The sequence below is a fragment of the Habropoda laboriosa genome, unplaced genomic scaffold (genome assembly GCF_001263275.1).
Source record: "Habropoda laboriosa isolate 0110345459 unplaced genomic scaffold, ASM126327v1 scaffold172, whole genome shotgun sequence".
Classification (NCBI taxonomy): domain Eukaryota; kingdom Metazoa; phylum Arthropoda; class Insecta; order Hymenoptera; family Apidae; genus Habropoda; species Habropoda laboriosa.
The window spans coordinates 480,255-499,564 of record NW_017100331.1 but is presented as its reverse complement, the minus strand read 5'-3'; the positions used below and the strand labels follow the sequence as shown (position 1 = coordinate 499,564).

General features: G+C 36.3%; 2 protein-coding genes across 2 annotated transcripts in view; both read left to right on the top strand.

The window, feature by feature from the left end:
• LOC108574436 overlaps positions 1-1,120 on the top strand; it is a 2,167-nt gene extending 1,047 nt beyond the window's left edge. The window contains exon 2 of the mRNA XM_017937027.1: positions 976-1,120. Coding sequence (XP_017792516.1) covers positions 976-1,120 — 145 coding nt within the window. The remainder of the gene's footprint in view (positions 1-975) is intronic.
• LOC108574448 (forkhead box protein O-like) overlaps positions 1-19,310 on the top strand; it is a 246,565-nt gene that overhangs the window by 206,972 nt on the left and 20,283 nt on the right. The gene's annotated exons all lie outside the window — the stretch shown is intronic.

Here is a 19,310-nt window from a genome sequence, read left to right as displayed (position 1 = left end):
GCAGTTCCCACCATTCTATTTAGTTTTTCCAATTTTCAATTGTACATGTAAATCAAATTTATTTTCTCAGTATACTCATCAGTCAGTATTTACTAATTACTATCCAACTTCATTTACTCAGAAAATTATAAGGAAAATGTTTAAATTATGGTATTGTATACTTTATTAAAAAAAATTACTAAAATTTTTATTTGCATAAAAGAAAAAAAAAGTAGAAGAAACTTTTATTATATCTTATTACAAAAGAATCCCGGATCAGCTTTATGAAATTGTCGTAAAACGTCGAAACGTAATTTCTCTCAGTGAGACATCGTTCGTGACAGGTGAGAAGCAGGGTAATCGTCGATGGTCCTTAATCTAATAGCCAGCTGGTCTGGCGCGAAGTTAGAGCACGGGCAACGTGATTTAGTTGTGCGTGGCCGAGTTCGCGGGAATCGCCGCCACGCTGTTTTGAATAATACAATCGGTCGTATTCAGTGGTAATCGACGAAATCTCGTTTCCTTCGCGATGTCCTCGCGACACCGTCCGACGATGCTGGCAGTGGGAGGGCAGGGTTGGAGTGGGGTAGAAATTAGACGGGAGGAATTATTTCAATTATTCGCTTCCGATGGGTCATGAGTTCCGGCAGCATGGAGACCGGCTGTGCAAGGAGGACCACTTAATAAAGAGCCACTGACAGCGTGACAGTAAAGTAACTTCGTTGGCTGGAATTTAAAATTAGATTCATAAAAATTATTCTAATAGATTCCCGTGCCGGCAGAGTCGCCGTTCAGGGCAAATGAGGCAAATTCGATTTGACACGCGGCCGTTCCCGCATTCTTCTCTCGTTCCTTCACCGACGTCTTCCTTTTTCCCTTCTACCTTTCTCTCTCCCTCTCTCTCTCCGTCCTCCTTCTTTTTGCTCCTTCGAACTCCTGCTACCTCTGTCTGGCGAAGCGGGTTCGTCTTCGCTCACGTTCTTGTCTCTTGGTTAGCATCTTCGAGACGCGGCGACAGAAGAGAAGACGCAAAAGGGACTTGGCCCGCGACGCTGGGGTGAGTTATGCAAATGCGACAATAACCGAACGTCAATCAGGAAGAAAGTTAAGTTCCAAGGGATACCCGGGTTGCCTACCGTAGTACCAAGCAGGTCGGGCCTTCTTTTCTGCGGAAGTTAAAGAAGGCACTGATGGTCGGCAGGGGTAAAATGACGAGCGGCATGCCGCTCCTTCGAACGTAATTTAAACTTCCTCGCGAGCGAACGATTCTATCGTCAGAGATTAAAATGATTCGCTCCTTCTTGCCACCGATTTGTTCGTCTCCGTTCGACGAAAGGTTCCTTACAGAGGGTGACGTTTCAAGCGTTTAATAGCTGCATTATCGTGTATTTGCGAGAAATCTTGTGGAACCTTAGGTTTTACTTGTACATCCTCGTTCGTGAGTGTATCAGGTTGTTGCATATGAGATGACCGATTTCACATGCTGCGTAAGCTCGATGATTCGAGGCTTTCATGACTTATGTGTAGTTATTACTGTTGTGACTTCCAGGTTTAAACTGTGTCCTTGTGAAAAAAGTATTCCGACGTGTTACAAGCATAGCAGCTCGCAAAGTTCGAATGACACGCTGATAGTGACGTGTGTCTAACGATGGTGCATTATTTAACTCATGTTCTGGTTCATTGTTTTCATGTTCCAGTCCACTGCTTGCTAATCAGAAAGATCTTCAATTGTTCAGCTGAAAAATTGAAAACTGGGAGGGAGAAAGCTCCAGATTGGGTTCAACTGGTGTCCTGTATCCCCATTGATGTTGTTAGGGTGTTTCATAATCTCCAACGTTTCCCTATATTTTCTGGGAGAATATCCTTTTGGTTTAGAAATAACTTCAGTTTCGTCGAAGTTAATTTTGTGTCCTATTGTTCCTCAATGTTCTCAACATCTGAATATATATATATATATAGCCCAATCTGATCATTTATTGTGCAGGATTTTCAGAATTACTTCTTTAAATTTGCTACTGGATAAAGCTTATTATACATCAATTTAAATCTATAAATTAACCCAAGTAAAGCTTAAAGTTAACAAACACCATCTACCATTTAATAGTGAAATAATTGGGTGGTTCTCAAATATTAATTTTTTTATATCATTATTTTAGTATTAAGTCTTTTTTCTTCTGATTTATTCTGTATATCACAAACAAATTTTTGAAGTATTTCAAAAGCATTCTAGGAAATTGGATTCTAGATACTAGAAAATTAAATATTGCACAAGTAATAATTAATTAAACTGATAGTAATGTAATCGTGAAATATTCATAGTATGATTTGAGTAACATTAAAATTACTGTAATAGTAATAGAAGATTGAACAAAATTTTCAATTGTCACAATTTATCTGCAACAGAAGATTTTTCAGCATTTACAAGCAACGAAACATCTTTATCATTATTTCTTCTCTTTTCTTCTAAATGTATCGTAAGAATACGTGCTGTTAGTTGATCTTAAATAGAACAAACGTATTTTCAGAAGGCTATGTTTGAAAAATTTGTTAGAAAATGTCTTGTACGACGACGAAAGTGGCAAGTAAGTAGATCTTACTTTTCACGAAATTGACTGAAATGCATTAAATGCACTTAAAATAGAAGCTCGTGATGAAACTGGTATCAGCAGAGGGGTAATTCTATCAGATATATCTGGTATTTCGCTGGGCGTAGATGAATCGTTTGAAAAGATACAGATCCAGTTTCGTGGCGTTTAAAACAGCTGCAAATAACCTCGTAATCAGTGCAGAAATTAAGTCAATTAGTGTGAAGGTAGGGCTGCCACAGTCAAGGATCGGATGGGGCAAAGGGGTAATTTAAACTTCGCTCAAACGAATTTCATTCCAGTTCTTAGCTCCGAGAATAAAAAGAAACTGTACCACTTTTAGATCGGACGGCCGGCCGCGCAATTTCAGTTTTTAATGGAAACGCGATAACTCAAGCAGCTTTTACATAAGTAAAACGAAATTGCCGTAATCGTAAATATTCCGAAAGTTTGTCTTGTCAAAAGAAACGGCTGTAGCGGAATTTTAAATCCCCGTAAATATTTAAACGGTGTCCGTCCAATGCTAACTCTTTCCTCTTCTCTACGATCCTCCAACAAGTTCGCGTTGCGTACGCGTGTAATTGTTGTAATAAAACATATCATTTTAATTTCGTACAAGTATTTGTGAATTTGAAAATACGATAAGAATCGAATTTATGTAAAAATTCTTATTGATTTTTGACAGGAAGTGTAAGTACCTGATAGGAATGTTTATCTATTTTGTAACAGACTTGGTTGGTCTGATTTCAAGATGTCTGAATTTACAGTTCATTTTTATTCACCAATTTGCCTAATGTAAATAATATCAAGGGTAAAATAATTATGATACACCTTCTATTTAGGAGTTTTCCTAAAATAAAATCTCTCTCGACAACAAAAGATATTTAACGAGACATTTTTGAAACTTATATTCAAGAACACTTAACCCTTTGCAATCGAGTGGCGACTGAGAAGCGACATTAAATAATTGTCACATGATAAATAATCAAGACAAAGAACAGATCTATGAACCTCCATAAATTTGCTCACCAGAGTAAAATAGAAAACATATTGAATATTGAAGTAAAATAGTATAGTTTATACGTTAGTTTTAAAAAATTTCAAAGAAGATCCGACTTGCAACCTTTCCTATAGCAAAAAGATCTCCGAGTGCAGAGGGTTAATATTAAACGTAACAACGAATCTAATTCTCGAAATCTAATCTTCAAATGTTTCGTAATTTTAGGAAACGTAGTTTACCTTGGTAGCAGTTCCCTTGTTATTTCCCAATAAGATATAAGCGTCGTAAAAAAGCAATAATAACGTCTGAGGCATTACAAACGAAGATATAGAATGCACGTTCATGTGTATCACAACTTGCAAACTGTCCTCGACGCTTTCTTTCTGTATAAACGCCGTAGAAAGGGATGTTCTGAATCGTCTTCTCTCCACTAGAATCCCGTATCTCCGGTCCGCAAAAGTACTCCGTTGGCATGGCCAGTGTATAGTCGGTCCTCGCGCGTCCACTTGTCCGCTTCGCAGCCTTAAAACGCGGCTTTTTGCCAAGACCAGGAAGCGAATCCTTTCGTGGCGATTCAACCGCGTTTAACGGCATCTCTACTTCGAGCAGCGACATACGTTTAGCAGCACGCGAGCTTGCGCGCCGCGTTTTTGCACATGGATCCGGTACACCCGGAAAATGAATTGACGGAAAAACCAGCGGCGAGATTAGTTTAATTGCGTACAATTAGAAATGTACTATGTCCTGTTGCTGGATTTATATATGCAGTTTTTTTTTTTTTTTTTTTTTTTTTTTTTTGTGAAAATTCACTTGCACTTTGTTTTTTCAAACGCAAGATTTACAAGATTGCTGTGATTCGTATTCGACGTAGGGAAATCAAGTGGGTATAAGAACGTTTTATTGTTAATTTACTAACTGTAACTTGTACAATTATGTAACCATACCTGCTTATAGTGTAACAGACCTATTTTTAATGTAGGCTAGATTTTTATATAATCAAATATAACATGATTTACCAATATTTAGATATTATTTATCAGTAATTTCTAAACTATTGCGAATTTGGATTTGAATTTTATTATGTAAAATTTTATTTTCTTGATATTTAAATATGGGTGCTCATTCTTACTGAAAATATTACACTTTGTTAAATTTCTTAGTTCAATTATGAACAATAATTTCTTATTGGTGTGGAATATAGAATATTCTTAAGACTTCCATATAAATGTTGGTCATATTTGGCTAAATTACAAAATAAGTACCTCTATATTTTGTAGGGCTATCTAAGTATAATTAAATGCGCGGAATTTTAATTCAATTTTCACACTTAGAAAACCTAACGTTAAATATACACGCTTCGAATTCTGTTCATGAAATACCTGTTAAATTATCTTAGTTCAACCTTCAGTTCTTCTTCAGACGTAAAGTACAATAAAAGTGTAATTAAATCTAAAAATTAAACATTGCCTGCATTATGCATTGGTATACAAATTTGACAAGGCCCAGCAATATGCAATCTACGAACAAAATTAAACTATAAGTAGTTTAACAAGTATTCTAAAGGCCAATCATTTCCATAATAAATCAGAAGAAATTCATATATGAATAATTTCCTTTATTTTAAACAATCAATGTCTTGTGCTACAAAACTAATTCTAAAGACCAATCATTTCCATAGAAAATTAGAGGAAATCCATATATTAATAATTTCTAATATTTCAAATAGTCTTGTGCAATAAAACAGAATACAAATATAAATATCAACATTATCTATTTCAAGAAAAATAATCTTTACCATCGAACAATTACTCCCATTTGGTCTATCCAATTACTTTCTTTACCTCCAGACCAGAAAATCCTTATTGTTTCAATCACACCGCCAGCCGACCTTCTTTTCCCGATTCCGTCGGGATCCCGGATCCGTATGAAACACCCATGCACATTCACCTTGTCGGTCAGGTGTGTGCGAGACAGGCCTGTATCGGTGCGGTGTAAACCGAGAGCTGCTGGGTACACCGGTGGGCACTTGTTGCTCCTCTGGCAAACCCCCCGAGTGTTTACACGCTAAATAAGTGTATACAACGCCGGTGTCGGCGAGCAACCCGCTTCGCCTCGGTGTTTTCGATGCGCGAGCCTGCACCTACTACATACATTCATTCCACCATCTCGATCTCTGTGCGACTACTTCGGCACACAAAGCCGCGCGTGATGCCTCGTCGTGGCCGAATGTTCCTGTTGCTCCTCCCGATTACCGTAATCGAGGCGTATTGCTGGAAAATGTGTGTTTCAACGTAGCCTGTACACAGAGATTGTTCCCGAGTGAGAACGATCCGGTGTTTTGAAAGTGTGCTGATTTCGGCGTGCATAGAGAAGAGAAAGGTGTTTTAACCCTTTGCAGTTTTATGTCGAGTCGGACTCGACGTAAGAATTTTTGCTTCCAGATATTGTACAATGATAAATTGTAAATGATAATAAACCATTTTTTTATGCATTAATATTATTCTGAAACCTAGTATTTTATAAGTAATATTACGCTGAAATATTGAAATAAAGGGAAACTACGTGGTATTGCCCAAGAGTGCCCAAATGAGTGTGGACTAACTGGACTATTTGGACCGCAAGGGGTTAAGGAGAGATTCTAGTAATCACGTCGAAAATTTTGAGGATATTCAGGATTTTTTTTTTAAGTGTGTACGACGAATAACAATGTCAAACTTTTTCACTTATTAAGGAGTCTATAAAGCCTGCAAAACAATTTTTTAAATAGGTTTTTGAATTGTTTGTTTAATGCTGTATGTGAAGGTGGTAGAATGTGGTCGAGCATTGTTACAGAGGAAGACCAGCTTTCTACTGAGTTTGCCGGGTCATTTGTGTAGGAAATGGAATGCAAAATGCAATTAGAAATTAGTAAAATATAATTATCTTCTCTTCGCAACTCACATCCCTCGCATTCGCATAAACACACTCGCTCTTGTTTAATAACAACGAACGTCGAAAGGCCACGGCCTTCCGAGTTTGTTGCCCCCGTTTCGCCTGTTCCTATCGCAGGGTTTTTAACAAAAACAAGCTCGACCAGATGATCGGCCCGCTCCGGTCATTAACCTCCTACATTTGTTTTTTTTTTTATTTAAGCAAAAGTGTGAACTGTTCTTCCCTTAGGTATAAATTCAGCGAGAATTTATGTCTTCTGAATTGAAAATAGCTGGCAGGTTGTAACTTACTTATTGACTCACCCTCGTAGTTTGATGTGAATTGTATTTTATAAATATATGTATAGGATATTTAGTTTTAATTGAGTAGAATGGTATTGTTATGTTATTGATATGTTTAGGAAATATTTCAGATCTGATAGTATTCATTGCTCAGGTAAAAATGTGATAATTAGATTGTGGATTTTGATGCATTTATAGGAAATTTAAAGGTGCAAAGTTGCACAGAATGCACTTAATATGAAAGAATATGCAAATTATAGTGCTTTTTATAGTACCTGGTAGGTGAAAAATTTTCTACCGAAGTTTTACTTGTTTTACTATATTCTCAAAAATATAAATTTGCATAAAAATTCGAAGTCCAGTGATACTAAATGATGGTAGTGTGTTGAAATGTACCATCTTCTATAGAGATGACAAGAATATCTTTCAGAATTTTGTTGTTATATTACAAATTTGACGTAAGTGTAATAAAGCATGTGTCACTCGTGTAGTTATTAGATTAATAAAAACGATTATTATCAATTATTCGTAATATACACTATTGGCTAAAAGTTCGAGATCACTGTGTATTCTAAGTTATATAGAAATTTCTAGAGAAAAGTTAGCAACTTTAAGAATTTTTTAATCAATATTTTATCATTCAAAACGAGGTAAATTGCTATTGATCTCCACAACATCAATTCCAAATCTATAAATAATTAGTAGCAGATTCAATATTTGTGTAAATTGACAGATAATCCCAAACTTTTGGTAGTGTATGTATGTACCTATCTCCAATTATTCATGTTTTCGAATAATGTTATTGGGCTGTAATCGTATTGTTACATTATCTAGTAAGTGTAAAATATGAACTTAATTTCCGAGTACTAGACGTGGAGTATCTTAAGATACAATCATTAAACAATCGCTAACATCATTCTGTATCTACTGATAACTTGCTACACTGTCTGCTGAGCACCCAATAAAAAGAACATTCCCGGTGTTTATTTAAACAACTGTGTGGGTCTGTTTCATATGCACTGTTCATAGTGATTAAAATTTCACTTGTTCAAAATTCTATTTTTAATTTCGTTATCGTATAATTTAAAAGAAGGAGAGTCCTCTTGTACAAGTTACACGATGAAAATATTATCACACTCAACGTATAATGTTTATTGTTTTTAATAAAAATCTTAACATTAATTTGCCAATTAATATAAGTATATAAGATATTAATATTATGAAATCTACATTATTATTAGCACTTTCTTTCAAATCTTTTCTCAATAATTCTTCACGTCTAAAATAGGGGGAGTATTATACGCACGTTTCTAGCATATTTAAAAGTATAATTTAAATTAAGATATATCGACACTAACAAGTGACAAAGAAGACACGTATACACGAAAAATATTTTAACGTAATATGCATTAAGGAAAACTGTGCTTTCCTGCACCACTCAAACATGGGAAGTTTATTTGTAAACAACACCAAGAAAATAAATACCAATAACAAATCCCACACAAATTTCGAAAACGCAGATAAATGAAATGACGGAGAGAGGAAGAAATAATATTGTCATGCCTGTACGCAATACATATGAATTTGCGAAAGGTAAACGTTTCCGTGTGTGTCGTGTCTGAATGATATAAACAAACAGTGTGGTAGAAAACGTAGGGTGATGTGCATATTGCCGTACGTTTGCGCGTACAGTGAGCATAAATGAGCTGGCAGACGTAATAAGCGAGAAGAGCGTTATTAGCGGACTATTTCAAGTTTACGATACTGACGACTCGTCTGCTATTTCTCAGGATTCGAGTATTTCCATTTTTTAGTATATCGCTAACTTCAGCGTCGGGAGAAACGTCGAAATTTAATTGGTATTTCACTCGATATTCGCCTTCAGATATCACACCACGGTCAATTATAAATTATAAACGATGATAAAACATTTTTTATACCTTAATATTATACATTCTTGTATTAGTTAGATATAACGACAACGATTGAAGTAAAACCAGATCGCAGATAAAGAGGTGAAACCAAAATGAAAAATAGGGAAATAAGAATGCAAAAGGGTTAGGATAAAGAAACATCTAAAAAAAGATTTCCATCTATAAAAAATGTCCATTAGAATTTATACGCAATAAGAATCGTGATGAAATCTCGGAGAAATATAAGGAAAAAAGTACAGCAAAGGCTGAAAAGATGAAAATCAAGAGAAACAGAACGAGCGAAAGTAAGAGAATTGAAGTCTAAGAGTGGCAACGGGGAAAAGAGGGGAAAATAAAAGGAGTATATAACCTGATGTTATGATGAGGTATCGCGGAATGAATGGAAACGCAACAAGCTACACGCTGAATGTGCCAAATTGAGGAGGGTCATTTGTTTGATGCGACTGTCGCGGTGGTAACCCCTGACAGTTTCCATCCTCCATCCTCCCTTTTCGTTCCCGTGTACGATATACTGGGCGTACATGTGCGTGTACGCTTTTTTCTTTTTTTTTTTTTTTTCGACATCGTAATTTCACCACTGACGATCGAGCTTGCAGCCGGTCTCTGTGATTGGCACGCATCAATGACAGGAACCGTACCTCACTATTCCTCACCCAACCGTTGAAATGGTTCGCGGAACAGTCATGCTCGTGTAAAATCTCACGTTCGAGACTTTGACGGGTTGTAGCAACAAAGGTTAATGGATGATCCTACCATTGCTCGCTCTCAATGGTTACAGATGAATTTACTGTTTCACTGGCTCGAGCATTTTTACCTTACCCGTCTTTTTCATCCGTTTTCTGCCTATTTTTCGAGAGATCGTGGCCGCGTAACTGGCCGAATCGAGCTTTCTATCAATTCTGGTTTACGTATGAAACGTAGTCGATCATAGTGTGTACTTAAGTTATTGTTATTTGTATAGGTAGGAATATTTCTTTATAAATTTCAAAGTATTTTAGATCATCCTGAATGTTCCCACAGTTTTAAGCCGTTCACTTTGAGGAAACGTAACTTCACTGAAGTGTTGGATACTCTTTCACCAACGTATTACTTTATAAAAATTTGAATCTGCTATTGCAACGAGAATTGCCATTAACAAAATGTCAGGTCAGGAGAATACAGTGGATGTGATATTAATTCAGTTAAATTGTTTAATCGTTTGTGTTGCTGTTTTTGATGTGTGCAGTCGGACGTTATCGTGGTGAAAAAAAACGTCGAACCAAGATAAGATGTGACATTACTTGTGAAATGACCTAACATGCGTATCCCTTCAACTATTAATTCTGCGACAATTCATTAAAACATTTGTCTTTGTAATCTTGAACTTTTATTTCGAATAAAGTTTATATCTTTAAAGTATGTGTATCTTTATCGAAAAGATTCCGTTACACTTATCTTTTGAAAGAAATATCAATCGTAGAATCAACATTCATTTCCAATGACCTCGATACGAAGTTAATATATTAGAAGTTTCAAGGTGTTCTTGTATAATATTTATTGTAAACATTAATTTCATGAATTTATAGTATCGGCGAGTGTAATTGAAAAGTCATGGGCTGCGAATAAATTGTCTGGATAATCGAAAGAGACGTTTCTGAAACGTTGAACGAAGATGGCTGAAAAATAGGTCAGTCGTGTAATTATCTCTCGGCGAAACAGCGAGATAGAAATTTTGCTCTTTAATTACTATCTCCTGGAAATTCAACCAAGCATGCAAGGACTTGTAATTTGTAACTTATAAGTTAAGACGCGTTTAACGCGTTCGTGAAGTGGATACAGCATTAACGAAGGCACACGTGACAATAATCGCGGAAAACAGCGGGAAAAGAACTTGCGATAAAATTTCCCTTTAATAGCACATTCTTCGGCACATTGATTCTTATTAAATTTGACAATTACCTTAATAACGATTGTTGTATTTAAACATATTTTCCGTTGTATTGAAAATGTGATAAGAATTACAAAAAATGATACCTAAATATCAGCATATCTCCAGATTTCAATTATTATTGCTCCCTTGCTTTAAACATGTTCGATTTATTTCACGTTTTTATATTTATTAACTTTATTTCACGCTCAACGTTCATTTTGTACTCCTTCACACTACAAATTTATATATTTGTTCGTTCTACAAGACTTACTTAGCACAGCTGAACTTCAAAGACCTTGGAAAATATCACGTTGTATAGATCGATGTGTTATCGTGACCAACAATTGTTGCATATATTTATATTCTCGAGATTTTCTACTAGTCACGTTTTACAGTCGTGTTGTTAAAAAATATCGCGATGTAATCATGTTTTGGGGGACATCGTCTGTCTCGAATATAGAAATACTAGAAAGATATCAATTAAAAACCATTGGAATAATAACAAACGTGTACCATGGTTCGTGACCAGCAATACATTAAGGGCGGAATCCCCGTTTGACGGGTCAGAAAAGCCGAATTTTTTTCAGAATTTCTTGTAGTTTTCGATATCAAAAATGTGTCTGCAAAGTATTGCAGAGAAATTCGTAAAATTGCCAGAGCTATGAAGGTGTGAATGTGACGCCTTTATGCACATCTGAACGGCGTGAAAATCTTCAAACGCGTTTCTCTCGAACCGACATTTTTTAAGACGGGCGCATTGATTTCTCAGAAACTACTGGACGGATCGTACGTAGTGCCTTCAACTTATTTTTATATTGAAAATAAACAAATTCTTCGGAGCAGAAGCAGTCAAAGTTGTTCTGTATGAAGCAAACATTTGTTTAAAGTGCCGCCCTTTTGTTACTTTTTGATTTTTTGGAGTGATTGATGTACCAATCATAGCTCTACTTCTAAAGATGAAAATAAGGTTTGGTTTTCTAATTTTGTATTATGGGGACAACCGTTACAAGTGCGCCTGACGAACAAAATTTCTTTTAAAGAGGTTTGCGTTATCAACTATAACTCCGTAAATTTTCATCAAAAATACTTCTACAAATTCTGGGTATTACTTCGAACATAACTGAATATATGTATGTATAAAACACAATGCCTACAGTTTTTGTTAAAAAAATTCGCAAATATTTCGTTATAAGTAGTCGTCCAAACGAAGATACCGCCTTAAGGAAAGATCTTCAAACAGCATGGGTAAAAAAGAAAATAACAAACTGCACAAATAAATATTCAAATAGACTGTTAAACCACCTGAATAACTTAGCTAAATAAAATCTCAGGACACATGCAGACCAAACGCATCTATGGCATCTAATCGTATTAAGTAAAGAAGATATGAGCCGATGTGTAAAATATACTGCACATTATAGTTAAATCATTTGTTTATTCTTATTTTGTAACAGCTAGCAAATAAACGAGGATAATGAAAAAAAGACGTATTTGCGTTTTTAAGTTTGAGATAGAGCAGAATGCAAACCTGTGATGCGTATTAGGCTTGCCGCGTTACTGGTTAACCGTTTTACTGCTTCAACCGACGTAGCCTTTCTATTTTCTTATAACTCTGGAAGCTTGTTGTTGTTTTCACACGCAGGAAATTCTTATTTACCGGTACTTTAACGTATGTGTACAGCTTTACCAATACGTACGCATGTATTCTGTTAGAATTGATGCATATTCATCGTAGATAGTTTTATCGTCCACAAACTCTTTGAGAAAAATGTGTCGCAATTTCGGCAGCAATGCTGTCACTCCAAATTTCGGTGCAATAAAATGTAACAAAAAAGAAAGAGAAGAGAAGAAAAGAAAAGAAAAGAGAAGAAAAGGAAAGAAAAGAGAAAAGAAGCGAGAAGAAAGAAGAGAGAAGAGAAGAGAGAAGTGAAGGGAAGAGGTGAAAGGGAGAAGAGAAGAGATGTTCGGGCCGTCAATTCCTCAAAACCGATGCGTGATAACGCACTTCCTCTATTCGACGTGTCTCAAATCGGCTCTTGTCTCATTTCGTCGCCTCTGTCTCTGGAAGGGAATCGGGATTACTCTGCCTTTCTGCGATGCACCCTTGCCGTTGCCGGTGCTTGCATGAACGATTATCGACGGTAACGCGTACGAGGCGGTCTATGTGTCTTCCTAGAAAGGATCGGAGATTAGTGACGCCTCAAGATCACTGGAGCAGCATGATCCGATGCGAGGGGTTTACTCGATCGCGTATTCAGTGGCCTTGAAATAATTACATTGGCTTAGTAGCCACCTAAGCGACACTTCCTCTTGTCCCCTTAACGACGCCGTCTTGCGACGTTGTCGACGCCGACATCGTCGCTTTGAGAGATACACACACTCCTACGCAATTGTATATACATACGTAGGCGGGACGATTCGTTGATAGGCGTATTTTCTATCCGGGGTCCAATTGTCGCAACGATTGTTTTGAAACTGTCCATCGTGCTCCCTCAATTTCTCATACACTGCTTAACGAATATTTTGCGTTGGAGTTCAATGTGGGATGTTTATGGTTGGGAAGAGATGCTAAGAATTTTGTACTCACAAAATTGACACGCGTTCATGCTAATCAATTTGTTGTTAATAAATGCACCATAAAGAATATGGAATAATGTAACTCTAATAAGGAGGCAAAGAGGATGTAATATTTTCAATGTTAGTTTTTTTTAACCATTACTTCATGAAGATGTCTCACTACTTCATTATTGTTATTCAAATTTAAACCTTGTACGGAAATTGGGTCAATTTGACCCAAAATTAAGTCACAAATTCTTCTTTCTCTTATTAAATGTATTTATTTTTTGGACTGAAGCTTTTTCGTATTTTTAAATATCTAATAAACATTAATAATCTTCACAAAAATATAGTATTTATTGCATATAATTTCAATATAATATTAAATTAGATGTAATATATTTTTTAATCAAATTTTAATCATTTCTCCCTTTCAATACCACAATATATGCATGTAAATTTTTTGGCGAGCAGTGCATATGATATTGGTTCAATTTGACCAAAATGTACTTATTCGTGTAACTTTACAAAATCCGTACAAGGATTAAGTACATTAATATGTACTTCAATTTGAACGTCAATAATTAATTACATGATAGCTTGAAGGAATTATAGTAGCCACTTAAATCTTATTATTGCAAAAAAAAATAGCATAGAAAACATTACAAGGGAACATCCTACTTGTCTCCTTACGTTTAACCTAATTTTAACATGAGTAATTAGCACTGCTAATCAATGATTCGTTTATATTGTTGCATGGATAAAAGTGTACGATAAATTCCGATGACGTAGTAAGAAAAGAAGGTTTCGAAGAGAATACTCGAGAGATCGAGAAGGAGAATGAAATAGGATAGGTCATGGGAGACGAAAGTATCAACGGCTGCTCCGGCATCGAGCAACCTGCTCTCGTCCACATTCTCCGAAGGGTAAACAACCCCGGCGTTTGTTTACCCACTCAGTCACTTTTAAAGCTTTTCAAACGGTATTCAAGCTCATAGGTCCTTAAAGTGTAGTCAGCCGCCCGTCAGATGAAATAACTTTCACATTATTCTCGCTAAGGGCGTTCGATTGCTTCCCAATATTTTCATATCCATTGTAGCACGGTTTGCTCTTCACTGAAATCTGCTGCAATTATTAAACCATTTTTACTTTCATTCAGGCATCTTACATTTTGTCTATTCTTATCACATTCGAGGCATTTACTGCACAATAAAATTAAGAATATACAAGAAAAACCGAAAATTATGGAAAAATCGTGGAACTTAATGCTCGTATCCTTGGAAGTAGTTAGCTTTAATTTTGAAGCACCTTCTTTGGTTCACGTCGTATTATATCTTTATTATATTTCTTCGAGTTATTAAAATAAATTCTTTGTGCAATAATTTTTACATAAAAGTGAAAGATACGGTGCTTATCGTTGACATCTGTTGTTCGTAGTTTGTTTTTACATAAATTCGTAAAAAGCTAACGAAATACAAGTTTTGCACAAACGTGAATAATGTAAAAGTGATATATTCAATAAAAAGAAAATATCATACCTTTAATTATAAATTAATATCACGTTATACAGATGTTCATTGTTAATTCTTTTTCATGAATTCAAAATATCAAGGATACGATTACGAGGATCCTTGTAAATAATTTTATTTATATACTTAGTAAATGTTTCGTCAGAATTAGTCGTATCTCGCCGAATGTAAAACGCATTTCTAAGATTTCACTTGTTCCCCGAGGACAATGGACATCCATTGGAGGTAATTGGAAAATGGAAGAAAAGAGAGAACTATCGTGTTTCGGTGAGCGGTTCGGGCTTCGCGAAGCTCGAAATTAGCAAGATCGTTGCGTAATTGTCGGAAATGAAAGGGCGCGGAATCTTTGGAATCAATAGCCACAGCAGCAACGATGTATTCGTTCTCCCTCGTCTGAAAGGACTGTCATGGCAACAACGATCCATCCGTGTTTATTTGTGTCTCGACCTGGCACATTTTCCAGTTATATCATTTTCCCTTTTTCTTCTTCTATCATGCTTTTCCCTTCTTTGCATTTCGCCTGATTTTTTAAAATCATCCTGATGAAATTCTAATACTATATAAGAAAAGCAAGTTCGCTGACGGGATTAAAAAGAGTGTGTATATCGTTGGTCGTTTGAAAAGATAGAAAGTGACGATGAGGTCGAATTAAAAATTCAACGTTTTATCAACGTGACCTTACGCTGCTTCTTACAAAGGGTCGTTATGAAACGAATACCTCGCATCACGGTGTCGGCAAAAGACTCTTTAATCACCAGGAATGATAAATGTTTCAGTCGGCTTGGCAGCGTGACAATCACAGGGTGCGCGCCTCTTTTTCACGGTGTTCTCTGTTTTATTATTATTTTTTGTTTTTATTTTTCAAGACTTTTAATCGCTATCCCTTCGTCTTACGATGATTTTTTTGTTTACGAGTGATGTTTCGTAAATGAGTAAGGCGAAAGAATGGATAAGGGGAATTGTTTCGCGGGAAAATTCCGTGATTTAGGAAGACCCAACGTAAGAACGATGTAAAAATGAAGTTTCCTTTCATAGAAATTGAAAGAATCTTTATGAAAAAGTTTCAGTTCGAAATATTTTCTATTATATTCTTTAATTTATTACAGGGTGATGTTATTTGCATTTATTTTATTTTGTCTCTCTAAATGGATGTTCTAAGTGCTCTGCAAGTACTATCTGTAAGTACTTATGTTATCCACTATATTCAGAAAGTACTAACTGGCCTTAACAACACTTTCACTCCCAGAACGTCTAAATTCAGCCATCACTCAATCGTTCTGACATACATACATTTCCTGAATGTAAAGCAAAAATAAACAGTCGTTGTAAAATTATTAGGATTCTGAAAAAAATTATTCAATTTGGAATTTCGAAGTGCAATGAGTACATACGACAAAGCTTTTAAATATTTATTTACATTTACGGTGCTGTCGTAAAAATAAGATCCAAATAGTGTGTCAAAATTGCACAAAATTGAATTTGAGAATGAGTTTTGCTATAGGTCGTTGTACTTATCTCAGTAACCGTTGTCGTGTAATATAAAAAGAATTATAACCATTGCAAATTTAAAAAATCTATCCAAGCCATCCTATTTCGTATAAAACATAATTAAACTTAGTTCTCTTCTATTTTCGATAAATATATTGCGGGAAATTAGATTTTATTATAGAATATTAAGTGCCTTTGGAAGGAGAATATTTTCAGTATTTGCTGATGATCACTTTTAATATTCGTTCATATTTTTTAGTGGAAAATCATCATTATAGGAAGAAAAAGAAAATATATACATACATATATTATATTATATTTGTAAAAGTGTTCTATTAATATTCTCATAGCATATATTACAATTTTTACACAAACGTCTTCCCCTTTTATGAACGATGTATCCTTCGGGGTGCCTGCCGAGTCGTCTTTTTACCATTAGGAACTCTGTAACTTTATCAGAGCATGACTGATGAAACTGAAATGACTAAGAATGGATTTGCGTGAAAGACGAGTAAAAAGATGATATCTGTGACTTGCGGAACTAACTTGATTTGTAAACGAATCATAAATATATGTGAATGTAATACACGGACATTTAATCAGGGTGAAAAAATTCATTTCCATTTACGAATTAACAGAGTGGAAGCACAAAATCCCCACAGAATTATACGGTAATATAAATAATCAATCGATGTGTCGAGCCTTTCATACGTCGCGTTATAAATATTACTTCGTGTTTTAGTTTAACAGGATCTATTCAGCGTTAAATACTATTTGGTGTCCTTGTAAATTTAATTATTCACTAAGTTGCCGTGAATCTCTAATCTTCGTTCTTTACAGGAAGATGATATCGCTGGCAAGAAACTTAGAAACTTGTTCATGACACAGTCGGTCCACATAACTACTCTAGATTCGTTATTAATGCTTGTAACTCACTTTACTTATCGTGCTTATCTTTTTCACTTTGTTAAAGTTATTCTAGATATCCAATTTCAAGTTTATCAGTAGTAGTACAGAAATGGAAAATAAGTATATCCCATAATCGTTCGTTTGAAACAACTTGTATCTTCTAGAAAAAAAATATACGCGTTTTTTATCGCCATCGTTAATTTTTATTGCAATTTCTCGATGAAACGTTTGCATACAAGTGTATCTTAATAATTTAATTTTGTTTATGTAGGTGAAATTTAAAATCGTAACTATTTATGTATATCTTCTTGTTGGTAATGATTAATTTAGTACAATTTTGAAGCAACTGAAACATCTAAACAGGTGTTTATGGTCGAAGAAGGATTTTTAAAGACAATAAACTCTGTGAACCTAAACTCCGGGCTTGGCCAAATGTATTAGGTACCTTTATTATTACAACTTACTGTGAAAATTATTTCTTGGAAGTCTTTTTTACAGTTGATAAGGTTTATAGTGGGCCATAAAACAACTTAGCGACCCATAGTCTGTATTTTGCGTTTTTTCCTAAAAGTCACAGTCTGCTGTTAGTACTCGCTGTTAACACACGTCAGCTTGTCTTCAGTTTTGCTGTTAATATTTTGAAAGTTTCCCTTGAAATATGCCAGAAAAGAGTGAACTGAGTGACCATCAACGGAAGTTCATTATTTTTCTTAAAAAACAGGGTAAAAACTAGAAAGAAATTGCTGTGATTGTCAAACGTTTGCGGTATGCAGTTCAAATAAAATACTGACACAATTAAAAAAATGATTGTTCTCACATTTCAATAGTTTAATTTCCTTCTAATACAATATGTTTAAAGGGTGTCTAATATTTTCGGTTAAGTTTGTATTCGTCTAAAATTACCGACTGGTAATAATCAAACATGACTAAACAACATGAGTTTCTATAAATCCAAAAGAAGCCTCAACGAACGGATTTACGAAAAACGTCCGTGTGTGTCATTCAGCATTACCCTATGAACAAAGTGAAAGACCACTTTATAACCCTTCACTTCCCAACCCCTTCTGAAGCGTGTCGTAAAAATCCACACCCCTGAATCGAAACAAGTAGCCAGCGCAACGGTGAACGTAATCGTCGATGCATCAGAGGGAGGGGGTGGTAGGAGAGAAAAGTTGCTCGACTTGGGTGTACGTAACCCAAGTGGCGGTTCGACCCTTGACTCTGCCGAAGAAAAGACAGCCGAAGGGGGTGTCGTTCGATACTCAGGATCGTTTCGAGAGGAGTGGCACACAGTAGTAGCAGAGGATCGGCTGTGTACGCGGTGAAAACGGAGAAGGAGGCGAGGAAGCAGAGACTTCAGCAAGAAGGAAGCGAGAGAAGAAAGGCCGTGGCTGCTCGTTCTTCTCGAAAGGACGACGGAAAATGCCGGGCGGAACAAAGTAGTTGGCGCCGATTAAACAAATCGCATTATAAGTTAGCCTCTGCTGGCTGCACCAAACTTACCAACTCGCTTTATATTAAGACGAACCGCCCTCTGCGTTTCTTACCCATCCGCCCTGGCTGATTCAGAAGCGGCTATAAACTTCAGAAATGGCTTCTCGTGTTCCCTCCGACGTCTCGAAGACTCTCGCCTTGGCTCTTGAGGAAGACGTTGCTGGTGTGGCGCACGCGAGCGAGCGAAATCCTGGCAAACGGGTCACCGATGGGGAGAGGTATAATTATTTAATTGAATTTATCAGGGCGACGCTCGTAGATTTGTCAAGGGTGACAGTTTTAGTTCTCCGACGACGTCGCGCCACTACTGTGCCCGTCGCCAAATCGCGGGCCTACGCGCATTTCCGGGACGTTGTGTTTTATTTTCACCTCTGTCCCGCCTGTATTCCTACGCCTCCAATCTCTGCGTTGATCCCTAATCAGTGTTCCGTCGCGCAGGTACCGAACGCATGGGGTCTTCGTTGACCGGGTTTATGGCACGCTCGCACGAGAAGGTTCTTTTTGAGAACAAAGACGCTTAGTAGTTCCGCGAAAAAATAAGTAATTTCTTGCAGAATAATGCCTTTAGAATTTCCACTTTTCCGCGTCCTCAATAACCGAAGACGTGTCATAAACCAGGTATTACTGAAGGGTCAATCCACACGCGCGTATAACGGCACTTTCGGCCGAGGGTTGACCTGGCGGGAATTTCCGACGCGTCACCGAAGGACAGCAA